Here is a 23,277-nt window from a genome sequence, read left to right on the forward strand (position 1 = left end):
GTATTTTTAGTGGTAAAGGGTGATGTAAATGTCTACTAATGATAGATTTAGATGGAATGTCATTGAGCTTGAGACCAGTTTTTAATGTTTTCATCAGTATATTTCTTATCGTGAAATTTAATAAAGTCTTTTAAGCTTTCATAATAGGGTTACTAAAGATACTTTTAGGCTTTTTAATTTTAGTTTTATTAACTCTAATGCATTAAAAAGTAGTCCTCAATTCTATCACAACGTTATGATTGAAAAAATGAAAATCTAAGAAATTAGAGATTATCTGTAATAAACTATAACACTGAAGGACAAATACCACAGCCACAGCATTGTCTTGAGAGCACTGCATTTTTTTCCCAACAACTTCATTTATTGCTTGATGAGAATTTATCATTGACACAAGTAACTTCTTTCTCAAAACAACTAGTTTTTTAAGAGTATAAATTTAAGTACCAGAAGATTTTTATTACTTATTTCTTTTTTGAGTCTTTTTTTTTTTTTCTATTCCTTCTGGATGTTTTTAGCCATGGTCTTGGTATAGTTCATGGTCATCTTTTGCCTGGATTATAGCATTCTTTTGTTCTAATGTTTAATTCTTTCAATATTTTGTGCTTTGCATGTTTAATCTTGATATTAATGTTGCTTTTTACATTTTTTGATTAAGAAAAACTGAAAATGGTTTTTGAATTTTACATGGTTTTTTTTTAGTCAAATGAATGTTTTTGGTAATTTTAGGCCATGTCTGAATGAAAGAAGTATTTCCAAATAATTATCCCAAAATGCCTTTTTTCCCTGTCTATTGTCTGTCCTTATATATATTTTAGAAGAAAGGAACTAAAGACAGGAAAATAAAGATAAGTTATGAGTCACTGATGAAGAAAAGTGGGGAAGCAAAATACAAAGCAAACAAACACAAAGCATTAAGCAGGAATCATTTTTAAAAACATGTTATTTGCCAAATCCAAGAGTTTTCAGGGAAGGGAAACTAGAGCAGTTAAGAAGTTTTTAGCAAATGATGAGTGCTGCAAGTAACATTTTGTGATAAACAGGTATTGTGTAAAGCATTTTAAGATTTATTAACGGTTACCCTTGCCTACATTTTGTTCAATTTGAGCTCCAAATTTAAGGGACAGGGAAAAATTCAGAGTGCTTTTGGAGCTACTAGGGATCAGGAACAAAATACGTTTCACTTGTTACAATGCAACATGCAGGTTACACAATTAACTAATCTATTCATTTACTGAGGTCAGCCACAGAAATGATTACACAACTAGAAAGCCGGTCCTACATGAAAAACCCAAAGAAGCAAAGGTAAAAAGGTAAACTAAAGGCAGGGTAAGAATGATTCAGATAGCTAGATGACATGGTAACAAATTATTCTGTCTTACAAAAGGTACAAGAAGAAATGTTCAGTATTATTAAATCTATTGCTGTTTATTGAGTGCCTGGTATTTTTCAAGCACTTTGTGTAGGCTATCCCATTTAAATTCTCACAGTAGCATATTTTACAGAATTTCAGAAAATTTAAATAACTTGTACAAGGTTATATAGCTAGTGATAAGGAACAGAATAGAATATGAGTCCATGTCTTTTGGACTCTACTCCCAGTCTTTTTAAAAAATGGTTTTCACTTCTGTGGAAATATATTCTCCTTGGAAAAGATTAAAATTTTAGAGGGAAGGCTAAAGTTCCTTTGACCGCTGCCTCCCATTACATTGCTCTCTTATCACACTCACCTATTCCTAATGGCAACCGCTGTTTGGTGTGTGCACTTGGGTAAGCATGAGTATGTATGTATATATGTATATATACACATGTGCATGTACACACACACATGAACACACATCTATGCATAGGAGAAGATTACATAAAGTACCATACATATAATTTTGCAACTACTTTACTTACTCAATAACCTATATCATAGTTTTTTTTCATATTAGTACCTATGGGCCTACATTATTCTTTTGAACTGCTGCAAAATATCTCACAGTATGACTATACCTTAAATTATATAAACATGCCACAACTGATAGACATTAAGTTATTTCCAGCGTTTCACTATTAAAAGTAGTGTTGTAGTGAACATAGTACACACACCCTTTGTATCAAGAAGTAGAATTACTGGGTCGTAAGATAAGTTCCATGATCTTACTAATATTTAATATGTTCTCTTAATAATTATCACCACAAATAATAATAATAACTTACGTTTGAAATCATTTTATACTGTTTTAGGTATTCCTACCCCTCATCATGAGGTTGATTGAGTAAATATTAAATTTGGCCTTATTTGGAGCCCCAAACTTCTGTATTATCTCCCTTCAAATCCTTGGCTTTAACTTGAACTGCAGTTGCATTGGGGGTGGGGGTAAAATTTCAAGGATCACGGTGGGGAAAAACAGCTACAATGCTGAAGAACTGACCTGAGATTTTAGCATCTGCCCACTGCTACTACTGCCACACTTTAGGAGTAAAGGCCATACTCAGAACTAAGAACTAACATAAAACTAGACTAAAGACAAGGCCTAGATCTAAGAGCAAAACTGAAATGGACACTCTCTAGCAAAAGTATAAAATAAAGTCTCACAAGTTCAAGATGATCCACCAGTAACTTAACTGACTGTTAGAACAAAATTCAAAACTTTTCAGAATAAAATAACATAATCCAGAGTTTATAATATATGTACACTGTTCAGTTAATTAAAAGCATTCTTACACATGTAAACAAATAGAAAAGTATTACCAATAATTAAGAGAATAATCAAGAAAAACAGTTGAATAATTAATCAAGTCACAGTTGACTCAGCAGTTGTTCGGCAGGGATGGAAAATTATGATTAAATACGTTAAATATTCTACAGCAGCGGTCCCCAACCTTTTTGGCACCAGGGACCAGTTTCGTGGCAGACAATTTTTCCACGGACAGGGATGGGGGGAGTAGAGCAATGGTTCAGGCGGTAACGCGAGTGATGAGGAGAGATGGGGAGCTGCAGATGAAGCTTTGCTCACTCGCCTACTGCTCACCTCCTGCTGTGCGGCCTGGTTCCTAACAGGCCACAGACCAGTACTGGTCCACGGCCCCGGGGTTGGGGACTCCTGTTCTACATGAAAGATGGATACACAGTAATGGGTAAAGAGAAAGAATATTAATCATATAAAAGAACCAAATGGAAATCTTAGAACTGAAGAAAAAGTTGAAAAAAATTATTGGATGTAATTGATAGCAGGTTAGACACAACAGGAGCAAGATCTTTCTTAAACTTGAAGACAGATCAGTAGAAGTCATCAAAGCAAGCATACAGAGAAAAAGAAAAAAAACTGAAGAAAATGCATAGAGCCTCAGTGACTTGTGAGACCATGTTAAGCAATGTGACATATGGGTAATTAGAGTTTCAGGAGGTGAGGAGAGAGAGAGAAAAGGGAACAGAAATATTAAGAAATACTGGCCAACAATTCTCCAAACCTGACTAAAAGAATAACTCATAGATTCAAGAAATTTACCAAACCCAAAGCAGGAGAAATACAGAGAAAACTGTATCTAAGGAAATTATAGTCAAGCTACTGAAAACCAAATACAAAGAAAAAAATCTTAAAAGCAGCCAGAAAACAAGACACATTAAATATACAAGAACAGTGATGGTTATTGATTTTTTTAATAGACTTTATTGTTTTAGAGCAGTTTTAGGTTCACAGCAAAATTGAGCAGAAGGTACAGAGTGTTCCCTCATACTCCCTGCCCCCTGGCAGCCTCCCAAGCTATCAACAGCTCCCACCAGGGTGGTACATTTGTTACAACTGATAAACCTAGGTAGACACATCATTATCACCCAGAGTTCATAGTTTACATTAGGGTTTACTCTTGGTGGTGTATCTTCTATGAATTTTGACAGATGTATAATGACATGTATCCACCATTATAATATCATACAGAGGAGTTTCAGGGGAGTGGTGGTGGTGGGATGAATTGGGAGATTGGGATTGACATATATACACTAATATGTATAAAATAGATAACTAATTAAAAAAAAAGAAGAGTTTCACTGTCCAAAAAATCCTCTGTGCTCTATGTATTCATCCCAACCTCTGTCAGCCACAGATCTTTTTACTGTCTCCATGGTTTTACCTTTTCCAGAATATCATATAGTTAGAATCATACAGTTTGTGGCCTTTTCAGATTGGCTTCTTCCACTTAGTAATATGCATTTAAGGTTCCTTGTAACATTTCATGGCTTGATAGCTCATTTTTTGTTTTATTTATTTATCTTTTTAGTGCTAAATAATATTCTGTTGTCTGGATATACAACAGTTTATTCGTTCACCTACTGAGGGACATCTTGATTGCTTCCAAGTTTTGGCAATTACAAATAAAGCTGCTATAAACATCTGTATTTTTGTGTGGATATCAGTTTTCAACTCCTTTGGGTAAATGCCAAAGGGTGTGATTGCTGGATCATGTGGTAGAGTATGTTTAGTTTTGTAAGAAACCACCAAGCTGTCTTCCAAAGTGGCTGGACCATTTTGCATTCCCACCAGCAATGAATGGAGAGTTCCTCTTGCTCCACATCCTCACCAGCATTTGGTGTCATCAGTGTTGCAGATTTTGGTCATTCTAATAGGTGTGTAGTGGTATCTCATTGTTTTAATTCTCATTTCCCTGATGACATTTCATGTGGAGCATGTTTTCATATGCTTATTTGCCATTTGTATATCTTCTCTGGTGTGGTGTCTGTTCAGGTTTCTGACCTATTTTTTAATCTGGTTATTTTCTTATTGTTACATTTTAAGAGTTTGTTGTATATTTTGAATAACAGTTCTTTATCAGATGTGTCTTTTGCAAATATTTTCTCCCAGTCTGTGGCTTGTCTTATTTTCTTGACAGTGTCTTTTACAGAGCAGAAAGTTTAATTTTTATGAGGTCCAGCTTATCAATCATTTCTTTCATGGATTGTGCCTTCAGTGTTGTATGTAAAAAGACATCACCAAACCCAGGGTCATCTAGGCTTTCTCCTGTGTTATCTTCTAGGAGTTCTATAGTTTTGCATTCTATATTTAGGTCTGTGATCCACTCTGAGTGTAGACAGAAAAGAAATAAATAAAAAAGGCAAAATAGACTAATGGAACACAAATATTGAAATGGTAGACTCAAACCCAAACATATCAGTGGTTACATCAAATGTAAATGGACTAAACATTCCAATTAAAAGGTAAAAATTATCAGATTGGATTGAAAAAACAATTTGCGAACATAACTTTTTCACAAGAGATGCACTTTGAATATAAAGACACAGACAGGTTGAAAGATAGAAAAAGATAAGCTATGAAGACATCAGTCTTAAGAAAGCTGGTCATGGCTGTATTAATATCAAGTAGATTTTAAGATATGGACTACCATCAAAGTTGAAGAGGGCCAGTCAATTCACCAGAAACAAATAATAATACTAAATGTGTATTTACCTAATCATAAAGCTTCAAAATACATAAGCAAAAACTGACAAAATTAAAAAGAAAAAGATACAAATCTACAATCATATTGGAGAACTTAACAACTTTTTTGAGTAGTTGATAGAACAATACACAAAATCAGTAAGCAAGCATATAGAAAATTTGAACAACTTATCTACCAACTAAACCTAATTACCATATATAAAATACTCCACCTAATAACTGTTGATTATATTTTATTTTCAAAGGCACATGGAACATTCACCAAGATAGACAGTACACTGGATGATAAATTTCAAAGAATTTGATATTCTTTGATAACAGCAGAATTTAATTAAAAATCAGTAACAATAAGAAAGCTAGAAAATACATAAACATTTTGAAATTGAGTATCACAATTATAAATAATCCATGAGTCAAAGAAGAAATCACAAAAAAAGAAATCATGAGAATTATTACAAAATATTTGAAATTGAATGATAATGAAAACACAGCATATAAAAAACCATAGGGTATAGCTAGGGCAGTATTTAGAGGAAAAGTTACAGCTTTAAGTGTGCATATTAGAAGAGAAAAAAGGTTTAAAAGCAATTATCTAAGCTTCCATCTTAAGAGACTAGAAAATAAGAATAAATTCAGCCCATAGCAAATAGGAAGAAATGACATAATAAATAGAAATCAGTGAAATAGAAAATGGAAAATCACAGAAAATCAGCAAAGCCAAAAGTTGAAAAGACTAATAAAATTGATAAACCATAACAATACTGATCAAAAAATGAGGATCGTGGGGACACTACTTTAGGTCCTATAGACTTAAAAGGATGATAAAGGCCTATTATAAAGAACAATAAATTTAACAACTTACATGAAATGGACAAATTCCTTGAAAAGCGCACATACCATCAGTAACACAGGAAGAAATTACTTTTATGTTTAGACCTATGATCCATTTAAAATTAGGCTATATAAATGGTGTAAAGTAGGAATCAATGAAATTGAACTCATAATTAAAACCCTCCCCACAAGGAAAGCTTCAGACTGACATGGCTTCACTGGTAAATTCTATCACACATTTAAGGAAGAAATAATACCCAGCCTATACAAATTTTTTCAGAAAATGGAGGGTGGAACTCTTCCCAGCTTATTTTAGGAGGCCAGCATAACCCTGACACAAAGAATGAACAGGAACATTACCAGAAAAGTAATTACAGACCAATGTTCCTCATGAACGTAGATGCAAAATATTTTCAAATTGACATCCGCTGGTATGTATAAAAAGGTTAGTAACTCATGACCAGGCAAAGTTTATCTCAGGAATGCAGAGTTGGTTTAACTTTCAAAACACAAACAATGTAAAGAAGTGAAGGAGCCAGTCATGTAGATCTGAGGAATAGCTTTCCAGGCAAAGGAAAAAATAAGTGCAAAAGTCTTAAGATGAGAACGTACTTGGACTCAGATTCTAGAAGTGAAGTATGCCTAGAGTGAAGGGAATGAAGAGGCCACTCTTTTTGCCACTGTGTTTTCTGAGCACCACCCCTGCTTCATTATTATTCTTATTTCTGCCTTGAGTGTAACAATAACTAAATAAGAATAGTAACCCCTCCATTTCTTAGAGGCAAAAAAAGCTGTATTCTCTCCAGAACCACTACATCCTTAGCTGTGTAATGGTATTCAAGTTTGAATATTGACACATACCAAAGGCAGAATTATACCAATAGAGGCTGAACAATTGGCTGGCCTTCAAGAAGGCTCACAATGTGACCTTCATCTTTACGAAGTCACTTCTTGGCCAAAACCTCCTTTTAGCCTTGTGGGCTTAGAAAATTAACCTTTTAAATATCCCAGGGTTGCGTAGACATGGAGAAGTGCTAGTAGAGTTCACAAGAACCTGATGTATAAAACTCAAATGCCAGTTTATTAGTTTACAATAATAAACAAAACTCTCAAGGAAATCAGAAAACCTATCAGTCATCAGTGCTGCTTCTCCCTGTAAGGAAACTACACTGGAAGCCAAATTATCATAAAGCTGGTTACTGAGCATGGAAATCAAGTCAGTCATTTGAGTTGGAGTGTTCTTAACCTCTGGCTCTGGACACTCAAGGAGCCAATCTCCGTAACAGTGTTATTCTTATCAGACAGTCACTGGATGGGAACTACCAACACATGCCTCCTTCACTTGCCTATTTTTGTGCTACGTTCTTCACATAATCCCTTCTGATGATATATTCTTTCTTTAGTTTATATTAATACCTCCTGTGATATCTAGCTGAGGCTGGTGATCTAGAGTCCCACTAAGGGGACTTTGCATGTCTCTACTCTGATCCATGGTGTATTAGTTTCACAGCTTCACTGCTGAAGAATAATTTTAGATGCAGGCTAATATGATTTATGGAATAACCAAAATTTTGTTCTAGTTTTTTGATTTCTATTAGTATATTCTATGAACATGTATATAAGCATATTCAGTGACTATATTCTCCTCATGAATGTATGCTATTGGATATATCAATGGATGTATTTATTACATATTAATATATGCAGTGATATGTATTACATATATACGTATAAGTTGATATATATCCCTTTGGATATACTTGATATATTAAAAATCTTATTTTGAATATAGTTTCATTATCTAATATGATGTTTCTGTTTACCAATTTAATTTATAATTCTTTTAAAGTCATTTTCTGTTTTGCCAATATATCAGGAGGCCTAGTTCACCAATTTGAATGAACTATCTGACTTTGAAGAATTAACAAAACTGAAAACTTAAAAGGATGTTTAAAGTTTATAGCAATTTATGTGAAGTGTTACTTGACAAGTTTTCACTTTGTTTTTATACCAGTATTTTGGAATGCTTACAGTGTTTCTGTCCTAGTTCCCCTGATGCTCTGCAGAACTGTGTTTCCATATAATTGGTTTCTTTTGTATTCCTGTATGTTTTATTTTATGCATTTAAAAAACATTCTAAGAAGAAGTCCATAGTCCTCACATACTATCAAAATGAGCCATGGCATAATAAAGGTGAAGAACCTCCAAGTTAAGGGAGAAGCTGGGAAAGAGAGAGGGGAAGCTGTACTGAGGGTCCCAGTAAAAAGAAGGAAAGCTGAGTTACAGAGAGAAGGGGAGACAGGTCGGGGACAGAGTCTTAAGGCCCCAGAAACCCAGAGTCTTGTCTCCCTACAGCCATCCTAAGCTATAAACTTATTTTGGCAAATTGGTTATTTTGACAAATTTGGTGAATTGGTGTTTTGACAAATTGATTCTTCTTTGTATTGACCTAGAATCACCTTCCTGACTGACTAGAGCTCTCTCTTCAATAGACATGAGAATGAAGAAGTAACTTTCCCAGCCCCACTAATCAGTTCATTTTAAAGTGGGTGTTTTACTACAATACCACTGTCACACTCACTGGAAGTACCACTTCACACCCACTAAGATGGCTATGATTATGATCAAAAAGACAGGTAATATCAAATACTTTCAGTGTGTGAAGAATTGGAACCCTCCCACATGCTGGTGAGAATGTAAACTCGTGCAGCCAGAGTAGAAAACGGCATGGCAGTTCAGCAAAAAATTAAAAATAGAATTACTGTATGATCCAGCAATTCTACTTCTGGGTATATACCTAAAAGAATTGAAAGCAGAGCCTCAAAGATATATTTATATCCATATTCATAGCAGTGTTGGTCACAATTGCCAAAAATAGGAACAACCCAAGTGTCCATCAATGGATGAATGGATAAACAAACTGTGGTGTATACACACAATGAAATATTATTCAGCCTTAACCCATGCACTTTCCACTGGGCCTCACTGCCCTCCGCTGTAGCCTTGTCTGTCTCAGCATAAATACTGATCTACTTAATGGCAGGGAAATGGCCTACATGATCTCCTGGATCTTTTAGATCAATGGGTCTATGTTTCAGTGAACCACTAGATACAGGAAATGAAACCATTACTCTTAACCAGAACCTGCTTTGATGAGTAGAAGGCCCTCCATCACAGATGCTTCCCTTGTGTTCAAATTCCAAACACCATCACTTGCTAGCTGTGCAACCTTGAGTGCATTACTTAAACTCTTTGATCTTCAGTTTATACAAAAGTGGGGATAATAATATTTACATCATAAGGTGTTATGAGAATTTAATTACATGTAAAAAGCTCTCATCACAGTATCTAGCATGTAATGTGTTGAATACTTATAATTACTGTTTATTTTTATTATCATTATTATTTACAGTGAGTAATTTTTAATCAAGTGCTTTCCTCTTTAGAGTAGTCAAAATATCCTTTATGGCTGTTTACTATTTTTCCTTCTCAAGGCCCATTGACATGTGCTCTTCTTTTAATAGGTACAACATAAGAGATGTGGTGCAATTCTTAAGCGTTTGCACTGTCAGGTGAACAAGCTTCAGTCAGATAGAAGACAATGGCAATGGAACATTCAACAGCTGCAAAAAACTGCAGCTGAACTGAGAAAATGCATTGGAACGGAAGATTAACATGGCCAAGGGTAATGTAGTATAGGGTAATGCTGAGCACAGACTATGCCACAAAAATTATGGGATAGAAAGGTGAGAATATCCTTTGGGTCTTAACAAATGACATCCACTATCAGAGGGCTCTCTTAATGACAGATATGTTTTCTTTTCTTTGAATCAGTCATCTGTTTGCTGAAATGCCTTCCAACCTGATAATTGATAGCAATAGAGAGACAATAGGAAGACTCACAGAAGAATAGTGAAAGACTCTGTATGAATATTTTGAGTGTATAAGATATATTGTACTCATGAATGCCTGTTTATAAACATGTTGCCTTCACTAGCACATGAAGCAAAAATTTAGAAGAAAAGAAGCATTTGAATTTACAGTGGTTTAAATTGTTAAGATATTTTAAATGGTTGTCTGTTTCAAACTACCTGCTTTTTACCCCTGGCTTCAAAGCAGTCCATAAATGTTGACATTTATAATAAGGTTGTTATGTGTTCAAGGCTTCAGATATTTACTTAGATTTTCTCTTTTATCCAGAAGGTAACAATCATTTTTCTTTGCTGTTGGATAACATATTTTTAGAGTGTTACAATGTATACAATTTTTTGTTCACTTTTCTGTCTGTATGTTCTTTCTTACTATTCTATAGCTAAATTGAATTTATAACATCATGTAAGGCAAACATACCAGCTCTTAATGTTAACCAATGTAGACTAACATTTTTTTTCTCATTGAAAGTCATATACTATGTCCACAGCAACAAACTTGTGCCTTTTAGAATAAAAGCGCTCCTTCTTGTGGCTCCATTGCGTTAAATTTTTAGAAGCAGAAACAAAACATTAATTATTGAAGATATGGTTTTTAAATATTCACTTTTAGGATTTAATGAGTTCAAAGCAATAACATCAAAAAGGTATCTTAGGTCCATTTTCTCCTCACCTTTCTATGTGCATAAGATTCAGTAAGAGTATAGCTGACATAAAACCTGATAATCTTGTTTGCTTAATATTAGTAGTCCTATTAGGAATTTGCATGGCTTATTATGGCTAACACTTCAAGTGGCTTATGCTGTAACACAATCAGCGTTGGCCCATGACTCAGAACTAGGTTATTTTCTTCCTTTCTTCTATTTTTTAGGATTAGGATTAAGGTTAGAGTTAGTAGATCACAGACATAAATGCAAAATGCAAAATTATAAAACTGCTAGAAGATAACATAGGAGAAAGCCTAGCTAACCATCAGTATGGTGATGTCTTTTTTAGATACAACACTGAAGGCACAACCCATGAAAGAAATAATTGATAAGCTAGACTTCATTAAAATTAAAAATGCCTGCTCTGTAATAGACAGTGTGAAGAGAATGATAAGACAAGCTATAGACTGAAAGAAAATATTTGCAAAAGGCAAACCTGATAAAGAACTGTTATTCAAAATATAAAATAAACTCTTAAAACTCAACAATAAGAAAACAAATAACCAGATTAAAAAATGGGCCAAAGGCCTAATAGACACCTCACCAAAGAAGATACACAGATGGCAAATAAGCATATGAAAATATGCTCCACATGATATGTCATCAAGGAAATGAGAATTAAAACAATGAGATACCACTACACACCTGTTAGAATGGCCAAAATCTGTAACACTGACAACACCAAATGCTGATGAGAATGTGGAGCAACAGAAACCCCAAACAGAAATGCAAAATGGTACAACCATTGTGGAAGAAGTTCATCTCAGTCTAAGTTTAGAGGGAAATTTGACAAAACCTTCATTTGTGGGACCTGATGATGGTGGTCTCACTGGTGATACCAAGAACCTGAGTTCCTTGTATTAAGTGCACTTCATGTATTTCTAATAAGAAGACTTTCCAGAAAGTGACATTTGTTATGTTCTGGCTTTTAAAAGGTGAAATATAAATAAATTTCATAATTTATCCAAGAAAACAGAAATGCAAAATGGTACAACCATTTTAGAAGATAGTTTGGTAGTTTCTTACAAAACTAAACATACCCTTAACATATGGTCCTGCAGTCACACTCCTTGGTATTTATCCAAAGGAGTAGAAAACTGATGTCCACACAAAAACACAGATGATTATAGCAGCTTTTTTCATAATTGTCAAAACTTGGAAGCAACCAAGATGACCTTTGGTAGGTGAATGGATAAATAAACTGTGGTATATCCAGACAATGGAATATTATTTAGTGCTTAAAAAAGAAATGTTTTTAAGCTATGAAAAGATACGAGGAAACTTCAATGTATATTACTAAGTGAGAGAAGCCAATCTGAAAAAGTTACATAAGTCTAACTATATGACATTCTGGAAAAAGAAAAACTATGGAAGCAGTAAAAATATCAGTGGTTGCCAGGGCTGCTGAGGGTGGGGGGTTGGAGGAGAGATGAATAGGTGGAGCACAGGGGATTTTTTTAGGGCAGTGAAAATATTTTGTATGATGCTGTAATGATGGATATGTGTCATTATACATTTGTCCAAATGCATAGAATGTACAGTACCAAGGGTGAATCCTAAGGTAAACTGTGGACTTTGGGTGATTATGATGTGTCAGTGTAGGTTCATCCTTGGTTTAAAAAGATGTACCATTATGGTGAGTAACGTTAATGAATGGGAAGGCTGTGCATGTGTGGGACCAGGGAGTATATGGGAAACCTCTGTGACTTTCTCTCAATTTTGTTATAAACCTACAAGTGCTTTAAAAATTTGTTATTTTTTAAACATCTTTATTGGAGTATAATTGCTTTACAACGTCGTGTTAGTTTCTGCTGTATAACAAAATGAACCAGCTATACGTATACATATATCCCCATATCCCCTCCCTCTTGTGTCTCCCTCCCACCCTCCCTATCCCACCCCTCTACGTGGTCACAAAGCACCTGATCTCCCTGTGCTATGTGGCTGCTTCCCTCCGGCTATCTATTTTACATTTGGTAGTGTATATATGTCAATGCTACTCTCTCACTTCGTCCCAGCTTACCCTTCCCCCTTCCCATGTCCTCAAGTCCATTCTCTACAACTGCGTCTTTATTCCTGTCCTGCCCCTAGGTTCATCAGAACCTTTTTTTTTTTTTTTCTAGACTCCGTATATATGTGTTAGCATATGGTATTTGTTTTTCTCTTTGACTTACTTCACTCTTTATGACATCAGTACATGAAAGTCAGTATTAGTAAAACATTTGAGCTAAGGAAAGTGAAATTCTGCTTATAAAAATTGCTTTGGAACCTTGTAAAGTTCACATAGGTGATTACAATTAATACTCGAAGTTCCTGTATCATCTTGCATTGAACATGGAATCCATTGTTCATCCATACAAATCATTAAGGCCTATATCAACACTGTGGAAATTTAGGACTATTTTTTGGTGGGGAGAGTCAGTAGACTAAAGAACTTACGGTTTTTCAACTAAAAACTATTTGATTTACTAGTTGCTCATATTTTCAATATTTTATTTTTCATTAGCTAAGCTAATGATTAGTAAAGCTAATGATCAGTAGCTAAAAGTTGTGCGCCTGTCATAAATAACCTATGCTATATTTGTTTACTTGAATTTATAATGTATTTCTAAGGGAAGGGTTTGGTTTTTGTTCTTTTACTTTCCTGATAAATTTGGCAGTATAAGTAATGGGTCTTCTATATCACATTAGCTACCATATAGCACTTTCTCCTGAATGTTACTGAACTATGAGCAAAACCAGGAAAAATAAATTGAAACAGATACCAATAACAGAATAGATTTATTCAATACATATCTAAGAATGGGATGCTCCAAATTGCTTTTTCTCTTCTGTAATGTTCTATCTCAATGATGGCTATGAGGTCTACATTTTTAGAAAAATTAAAATAGCATATGATTTAGTAATGACAGAGTTGCTGTTTACGTAACCCAGTGAAGACAGACGTGAAATAATGAAACTTCAATCTTTTAATTAATGAGATGATGTATTCCAAAAGCAAAACCAGAGTTCACATGATAAATAGTTTTAAAAGGCTTCTTACTCAAAAAGCTCTCTGGCATAACAGTCATGTCAGAATTAGAATAAAACCCTTAAATTACAGATATTTGCCAGTGTTGCTCTGCCACATAGCACAAGGTAATTTAGAGGCAATGATAACACACTGCCAGTCTAGGATAGACCTTCAAATTTCTTTTTTGTCCAAAACGTTTAAGTCAAGACATATCGTCCACCTTATCTATTATGTATTACTTATTACTCCCCATGACATTATTTTACATAGAATAGAAATTTGTTATCCCCGTGCTTGTATTGGAGAAGCTTCCTCAAGGTGCTTTCAAGACTATTTCTCCTTGATTCCACAGTGCTTCTTTATGTATGTGATATGGGAAAAATATAACAATCATGCAAAAATGAGTTGTTTTGTCTTCAATGACTAGTGTTAACTAATTCATGCCCAGTTAGCCAGCCAGATGTCAGCACATATACTTGGCTGAAAATATTACACAGTTTTCTCCTCATCCACCTTTCCCACAGAGACTGTGTACAGCCATTGTCAAGTGTCTGTCATTCCTTAGAGGGAGACCGTTTTGAGGACACCTCCGTCCCTCGGATGTAATATTGACTTGGCTGGGAAGTTAGATAATGTTGATATTATTTTAATTTGTGGTTCATACAAATTTGTATAAAGCACTCAATTCTCAGAAGAGTCCATTCTTTTTCTAATCTTTCACTAATTTAGATTATTCATCTTCTAAGCCTTTCAATCTCAATTAATCTGTCAATGTAATTTACTCAGGCACAGTCTCCTAATAATTAGTCTAATTCTCTCATTTTTCTTCCATTTCTTTCCAGCAAAAAATACCACTTCCTCTTCAGAGCTTTCCTTTTCTCAGTCTCTGCAGAGCCCCAGTTGTATCATCTTCAGACTCCAATTCGCATTTTTGGTGTAACTCCAAAGTTTAATTCACTTGCCTAAATTTAGATCCCGAACATTGAAAACAATCTCTTCATTTATAACTGCCTTATGCAAGAGACTCCATCTTTATTTTGAACTGCATCCCAGAGATAAACTTTCTCAGAAACACTGACACAGTCAGTGCTCTGCCCAGACCCTCTCAGATCTCTTTTTTATCCTTTTTGAGCACCCCTCTCCCAGGTGAGCTATGCTTTTACCTCCACTAGCTCTCACCAACACTGTCTGTGGGAATCCTGCTACCCTCAAAAGGACTGTACCTGCTATTACAGCCTTGCTTGGCTTTTTTTTTCTTTCCAGTCTTGCTTCCCTCACCAATTTCTCCTGGGAGGACTTCACTAATAAATCACTTGCTCGGAGTCTGCTTCTGGGAATCCCAAACCAACTCACCTTGCAAAAATAATTACACATTGAAATCTCTATTTTCAAGATATGACTTACTCTACTCCGGTTCCTCATTCCAGATCAATTCTGCTTCCAGCAGCAGCAGCAACAGGAAAAAAAAAAAAAAAAAAAGCAAGAAACTTAGCACCTTTGAAATCTAATTACTATCCCATTTAATGTAATTATATTTTTATTTGCTTTAAGTTAAAAACGCAAGCCAAAAGACACAAACTTAATTCCATTTATTTAGTACAGCAGTACAAGTACACTATGAGCCTTCAAGTATAATAAATCAGTCACTATTTTGTATTAAACTTTTTTCATATTACTATTCTTAGGAACTACCATGTTGCTACATACTATAAATTTATTAAATAAATCTTGATTTTGAATTTAACAATTTTTTAATTTAAAATTTTTTCAACTGTGCTGAGGTCCTGTGATTTTTAGACAGGCTTATTAAAAGACTCACGCAACCAGACAAAAAGGGTGATATTTAAGGAAAACATTTTGGTTGCTCTCATTCCAACTAAATGACAAAGACAGGGACAGGAAAAAATCATGTGTGCACATCCCCAGATCCTATGGCCTCGTATAACCATCCTGGTTCTTTCAAACCATCCTTTCCCATCTTTTCCATTTTTTTAAATTAGCAATTCTCCCTTTTAATCATTCACTATTCCACCTACAACTCAAAACCCTAGAATAACAGTCTGTTGCAGATCAAGAGTAATTAACTCAGAATATTACAAAGAAATGTGGATCTAGAAGACAGAACATTGTAAAAAATCAAAATCATAGCATCTGTCATCATGGTTTCAGAAAATTTACAGTCACTTTAAAAGTATTGCTAAGGGTATTTCATAATATCTTTGTGATTTTTTACATTAACAGCATCAAAAATATATAATTGGTAACAGTTATAAAAAAATTATTAGTGTTGTGAAAATGGTTTTAACCTAGGCTAAAGTTATTAAGACTTCTTGCTCTTGGCCTCCAAACACTTGTAAACATTAGTGTTGCTAGTCCTCAAAACTTCAAACTGATATATAAATAAGTTAAAATTCTGCAAAATGTCCTACACTTATGGAAGTAGGGCCCAGCAATAGGAACAAAATTTGAATATCCACTTTCATTTTGTAACAGTCTAAAAAAGAAGCTGACTGGTATGCGTTAAAGCCCAACACAGTGAGCTGATGATGGCAAAGAAATAAATTTCACGCTCTACCTTCTTTGTTAGGTAATTGCAAAAATAAATATGTCATGGTTCTTTCCATTCAGGAGATTAATTTAGTTGGCAAGAGAGACATGTATATAATAGGTTCAAATACAACATAAAACATCCTGTAATAGAAGCATAAACCAAACCCTGTGGAAACACAAAATAAGGTGCAGTTAATTCCAGACGAGGGTGGAAGAGTTTAAAAGAAGAGGTGACATTTGAGGTGGGCTGCAAAGCAATTATTTTCTCGTGATTGTTTTCACTCATCAGACTCTGAAAGCTTCTATTTTATTCCCTTTTGCATTGCCATCAGCAAGCAGATACCTGGCGTACATAATAGGTGCTCTGGTGTATGTTGAATGAATTAGTGAATAAGATAACCATTGCTCTTCTTGTCAATATTTCCCAACATCCCTGTCATCAGTCTCTCCTACCTCTAATCTTATTATTAATACTATTTCTTGAGTTATCTTCTTTGAGTAAAAACTGAGCATGAAATGCCTCTTCTGGGAAAAAAAGAAAAAAGAAAAACTTTCCAAAGACACAAAATCCATTTCAGGACTAAACAGTAAACACTGCCTTTTTTTCCATTTTTTTTTTCTGTTCAATTTAACAATAAACCCTTTCCACCAGCCAAAACAAAATTCTAGGTCTTCTGTAGGCATGTATTTTCACAAATTTGCTTCAAGTTCTCTCTCCTACATTCAGGAATCAACAATAACACAGCCTCAGAACCAAGTTCAACAGTTACAGCTACTATAAAGCTGAACTACATTTAAAATGCCTCAGTTTCTCTGCAATGCTGTAGCTTAGAAGTACTAAGAAATATATACCATGATTTCTGAATCAAAATAAATATTGGCTTACAATTTAGAGAACTTATGTAGAGTTCCTTGTTTAAAATAGGTTAAAATAACTTTAAGCTTTTATATATTGGGCTTAATTATGGATAGTCTGGCATGGGATCATTTGATTGACATAGGATGATACCAAATAACAGACAATTCATTTATTATTTAAAAAAGAACATGAAAATTACTTCCAAAATTTACCTTTATGATTTTAAACCAAAATATGTGAATATTTATAAAGACCAAAACTTTTCTTTAAATGCTTTTTTAGAAAATGAAATGAAACTTTTATGTAACTCTAATGAAAGTAAACATGTTTAACAAGCCACAAGCAATATGCTCTTGTGTTCTTCAATTATAAACAGTTTGAACCATGCTTTTAAAAGAGTTTTATATATTGGAAAATTATGTAAAATGTTCCATCTTTTAAAGAAGAAAGCTGTGAAAGCTTCATGAAAATACAGCTAAACAGGGAGGACTGTATGGAAATAGAAAGAAAATCTTTATTAAAAATGGAAACTATAACATTTCTCTGAATAGAATATTGTAATATTCTATTGAATATTGTATATTCATAAATGTAATGCCTATTCAGGATAATTTGGGGCAATTTCACTTTGTTTTTATTGTTTCTATGTGGCTTTTGCATAATTGTGGAGTTTAACTATAATTCTAATATAATTTTTCCCAAAGACACACTTTATATCTTTCCTTATTACATCTGTAGCAAAATCATTTTCAGGAAACCAACTTCCTCTGTCTATTATTATATTATTCTTTACACCACTAAAAATGCCCTCCCTTTTAATCATTTTCAAATATTCTTTACTTTCTTCCCCTAGAATGGCAATATTCCATTAGCTGATGGCACAGGGGTTTTAAGTGCTTTTCAGAGTTTTGGCATCAGAAGTATCCTTAACCATGTTTATTAGGCCTTGGAGAGTGTTAATTTTCAGGTAGAAAGGGAGTTTTGAGCTTTCGTTAGGATGTTTCCCAAATGCTTTAATTTCAGATATAGTTTAGTATAATTATGGCTGCTTTAACCAGGGCCATTTGAGAAAAAGCACTGAGTAGCTGATAAATAAATGACCATTGTAACATAGTTTACCATCCCATATACCAAAGGGAAAACGTGTATTCTGTGATATTAACTATTGTAATTGCTAATGCATCAAAATTTAGGCAAATAAGTTCAAAGAATACCAAGTTCTTGAAATTGTAAGCATTCTTTGAATCTGAATAAAAATTGCAGCAATATTTAATATGGTGGGCCCTGGAGTGGAGTGAATAAAAAAATGAAAAGCCATCTATTTTACGGTTGGTAGTGTATATATGTCCATGCCTCTCTCTCGCTTTGTCACAGCTTACCCTTCCCCCTCCCCATATCCTCAAGTCCATTCTCTAGTAGGTCTAGTGGGAAGCAGCCGAATAGCACAGGGAGATCAGCTCTGTGCTGTGTGACCACCTAGAGGGGTGGGATAGGGAGAGTGGGAGGGAGGGAGATGCAAGAGGGAAGAGATATGGGAACATACGTATATGTATAACTGATTCACTTTGTTATAAAGCAGAAACTAACACACCATTGTAAAGCAATTATACTCCAATAAAGATGTTAAAAAAAAAGAAAAGCCAAATATACCTTATTAAAAATAATTAGAAAAAAGAGTTTATTAATATGCATATTACTGAGAGTATAAATTTGTTGAATGAATTAAGAGGAAGAGTAGATTGTGAAACATTTTAATTATATATATTTTTAAAGTGACTATGAACTCTGTTTCAAAGCGCCGGAAATACATAGCCCATGTCCAGCCCAAGAACTGTTTTCTCTGAGCTAAATATTCCCAGTTTATAACAACTCACGTGACTTTAGTTCATATCCCTCCACCATCCTAGTCACATCCCTCTGGATGTGTTCTGCCTTGGTATTGTCCTATGAAAGATGCAGAACAGAAAACAACACTTAAGGTATTAGTCTGATCAACCACCTGTAGAAGAGTCTTGTTTCATTCCATACTTGGGACTCAGTTTTCTGTTAATGCAACCTAAGTTTACAAAGGCTTTTATGGTAGCCATATCATGTTGATCACTCATGTTGAACTCACTCCCCAAACCTGAGAGATTATGTTAGCATACTAGCAATGTACAAGCATTCCAATTTCTCAACATCTTCACCAACACTTATTTTATTTTTATAATAACCATCCTTATGGATATAAAGTGATACCTCACTTTGATTTTGAGCCCATGTTTCCTTAGTGATGTAGAGAATCATTTCATGTGCTTATTGGCCATTTGTATATCTTCTTTGGAGAAATGTCTACTCAAGTCCTTTGTCCATTTTTAAATTCGGTTGTTTTTATTTTTGTTGTTGTTGAGCTGTAGAAGTTCTTGATATATTATAGTTATTAATCCTTTATCAAATATTTTATTTACAAATATTTTCCCCACTCCATGGATTTCCTCTTCACTCTGTTGATTGCGTCCTTTGATGTGCAGAAAATTTTAATTTTGATGAAATCCAGTTTATTTATTTTTTCTTTTTGACTGGGCTTTTGGTATCATATCCAAAAACTTCCTGCCAAGTCCAATGTCATGAAAATTTTCCTCTATGTTTTTTTCTAAGAGTTTTATTGTTTGGGTTCTTACATTTAGGTCTTTAATCCATTTTGTGTTAATTTTGTGTATGACAAAAGGTAAGAGTCCAACTTCATTCCTTTCCATGTGGACATCCAGTTTTCTAGCACTATTTGTTGAAAAGACTGTCCTCTCCCCATTGGATGGTCTTGGCACCCATGTCAAAAATCATTTGACCATATATGGGGTGGTTTATTTTGGGGCTCTGTATTCTATTTCATTGGTCAATACACCTATCTTGATGCCAGAATAATCTTTTGTTTGTGATACAAGTAGTATATATTTATTCTAGTTTGTCATTTGTCTTTTTACTTTGTTTATAGTACTTCTTTTGCCATGCAAAGTTGTTTTATTTTTATGTAGTTAAATTTATCAATGTTTTTCTTTATTGCGTCTGTATTTTGCGTCACAGGAAAGTTTTCCCTGTACCTAACTCGTAAAGGAACATGCCCACGTTTTCTTCTAGTACATGAATAGCACTATAAGGTTTTCAGAGAAAAAGAGAGAGTAGACCCCTTTTTAGCAAATACATGATAATAAACTAAATTGAGAAACGACTACACAAAGACCACTAGCCAAGTTAGAATGTAATCCTTTGTGTAATAGTAATGATGACAATCATGATGATGATGATGACAATGCTGACTATCTAATGACTTCATTTTCTGTACAATACACCATAGGAGGTCTTTGCATACAGTAAGTGTAGGGAAAGAAGAAAAACACAGTTAAGAGCTTTAACTTTAGAGTTATATAAACTTGAGTTCTAATACCTGTTTCACTAGATTCATTCCAAACTATCACTCATTGGTGGTGTGATTTGGGGCAAGTTTCTTACATTCATTAAGTCTCCATTTTAAAATCTGTAGAATGGGAATAATCATATGATTTACTTCATGGAGTTGTAGATTAAATAAGATAATGCAGATAAAGTCCTTAGTGATTAGAATTAAATATTCCATACATATTAACTACTATTAATACAATTAGTATTAATTAGTTCACAGAATTCTCAATTTATCATTGAAATTACTGAAGCAGTTGAAACTTAAAGTCATATAACTAGTATGTGTCAGAATTTGGACTCAAACCTAACCTCTGATCTCCTATTCCTCTAGTACATCAGTAGGAAGTCATTTTAACATGAATGTTGATTTTACAAAAGCCTAGAGTAGAGGGACCTGGTTGTTAAGAGAACTCTCTTCTGATTGGAAACAATGGTAATCGTATAAGAAACAATGTACAAAACTGTAGTGTATGACCCCATGATCTTTGCCTCTTTTTCCACAGTCAAATGGGAAGTGATCGGAATTTTAGAGCTGAGAAGTGAGAGAAGATTAAGACCGGGAAGGTGTCACTGGATTGAGTAGTTAAGATCTTATGGTTGATTTTTGAGCCAGAAACCAGTGTGTAAGGTTAAGGAGTGAGTGTATTCCGGCAGCAGCAGGGTTGGCACGGTGGCTAAGACTAGATAGGCTTTCTGGTGCAGGAGTTAGGAGAAGCCCTAGCCAGGAGGCAGAGGATGGATAGTGTAGAACATTTATTCCCCATGGCTCATATTTCCATAAAGGGAAGAGAATGTCCAATCTACTCTCCAGGAATGGAAAATTATGGTAGGAATGTTTTCAGCTAATCTCCGAACTTCCACTTGTCCCAATAGATGAGTGACTTAACCTTTTGTTGATTTGGAAGAAGGCTTAGCCCCCGACTCTTCTTCTTGTAAGCCAGACTGCAAATCAAGTGCAGAGAGGGCACATTCTGGGCTGCTGTTATAGGAGAAAGTTCAATTTAATAAAACTATTCAGCCAAACATGTAAAGAAACATTTACCAATCAGCTTCATCAACAGTAAAGTTAATGTTGCAACATCTATCTGTCCAAACGCGAAGGGAGAAAAAAGGAGTGCGATGGGGGTTAGCGGTAGGCAGAAAATGTAGCTGGTAGGTGGTTAGCTTCAGTAAGTTCTAGTAGCAGTGACATAGGCAGAATCTGGTTCCAGGTGGGAGCACTTGCTACAGAGATTCAAAACTGAATCTAAGGGGTGATAGTTGCTTCCTTGTGAGCAGTTTTGTCCTAGGATCTAAGCACAAGCTTACCCCTTAGGCCTGGAATTTGTGGCCTTCAGTATGAGGACTGGTGGGATGCAGTACATCCAAACAAAAAAGTGGATAAATTGAGATAACATATATTGACTGCACTTTTGAGAAATGAGATAGTAAATGAAAGGCTAGAAATGCAAGATAACTTGTAGGGTAGCTAGAAGGGTTAAGAGAAGGATTTCCTAGGGCCTGGGAAATCTGACCATGCTTGCAGGGCTTATGAAAAAGGCAGCATTGAAGATACAAGAAAGTGGGAGCTATTCGTGGAGTGCATCCTGGAAGCCCAGGAGGAGACAGGCTTCAGGGCAGAGAGGAAGGGAGTAACCTTCAGAAGAAAGAGCACTCCTGAGTCAGGATGAAAAAATTAGAGACTGAATAAAGGGAAAGGACAATTTAAAGAAAAGGGAAATCAAAGGAGTTCTTGATTAGATAGAGTGTAAGAAAAACAGCTGAAGGTGATAGTGTAGCGTTAGTAGTGTAGAGTTAGTCATTTGAGGAAAATGAAAATGGTGTGAACTGCCATAAAGCCATAAAAAAAGGGATTAGCTTTAATGATCTAAATGACACCAATTAGAGTAAATCCACGGTTAGTGTAAATCCATGGTGAACCTACTAAGTTCAGCTTTGCAGTGTTTATTCAGAGGTGTTCTGTTTCCAGGATCGGGAGACACAGCAAAAGGTGGGATGGAAATTGGATTAAATAAACTCAGTAGGTCAAAGACTTTTTACCTTTTCTTTCTTAAAAAAAATTATGGAATTTTACCATAGGGTCATCATTTTAAGTGTCCTCTCTATTCGGTGGTATAGTGGTAAATATAGAAGTTGTAAAAAAGAATGTTGAACTCAAAACATACCTGGGAAGTAGTTTGTGTGGCTTGTTGGTCTATTTTAAAACTAAATTCAACATCTCAGATTACAAGTGAAGTGCTAATATTTATGGAAGCCTAAATGCCCACGCTAGACATTTGCTAGGGCACCACACAAATATGTAACTTGATTTAATTAAGTATTCCAGGGTTCTGGATCGTTTATTAGTTGTACATCTACTAACTGCATCTCTCGGCAACATAATATAAAGTGCAATATATAGTCTTTTTTCTCCTTTATCTTATACCCAGTTGTTCCTCCAGTTAAGACGTGAAACAGATGAATCAGTTCAGCGACACTGAAAGAGCAATTATAATGAAGTACCAACATATTTTAC

The 23,277-nt window shown here is 34.7% G+C and overlaps 1 protein-coding gene across 2 annotated transcripts in view; it reads left to right on the forward strand.

Moving 5' to 3' along the window:
* CCDC122 (coiled-coil domain containing 122) overlaps positions 1-10,725 on the forward strand; it is a 33,941-nt gene extending 23,216 nt beyond the window's left edge. For both annotated transcript variants that reach the window (XM_079902896.1, XM_079902895.1), the window contains exon 6: positions 9,794-10,725. In XM_079902896.1, the coding sequence (XP_079759022.1) occupies positions 9,794-9,943 (150 nt within the window). In that variant the 3' untranslated portion in view covers positions 9,944-10,725. The remainder of the gene's footprint in view (positions 1-9,793) is intronic.
* Positions 10,726-23,277: the final 12,552 nt, after the last annotated feature.

The sequence above is a fragment of the Stenella coeruleoalba genome (genome assembly GCF_951394435.1).
Source record: "Stenella coeruleoalba genome assembly, chromosome: 18".
NCBI lineage: Eukaryota > Metazoa > Chordata > Mammalia > Artiodactyla > Delphinidae > Stenella > Stenella coeruleoalba.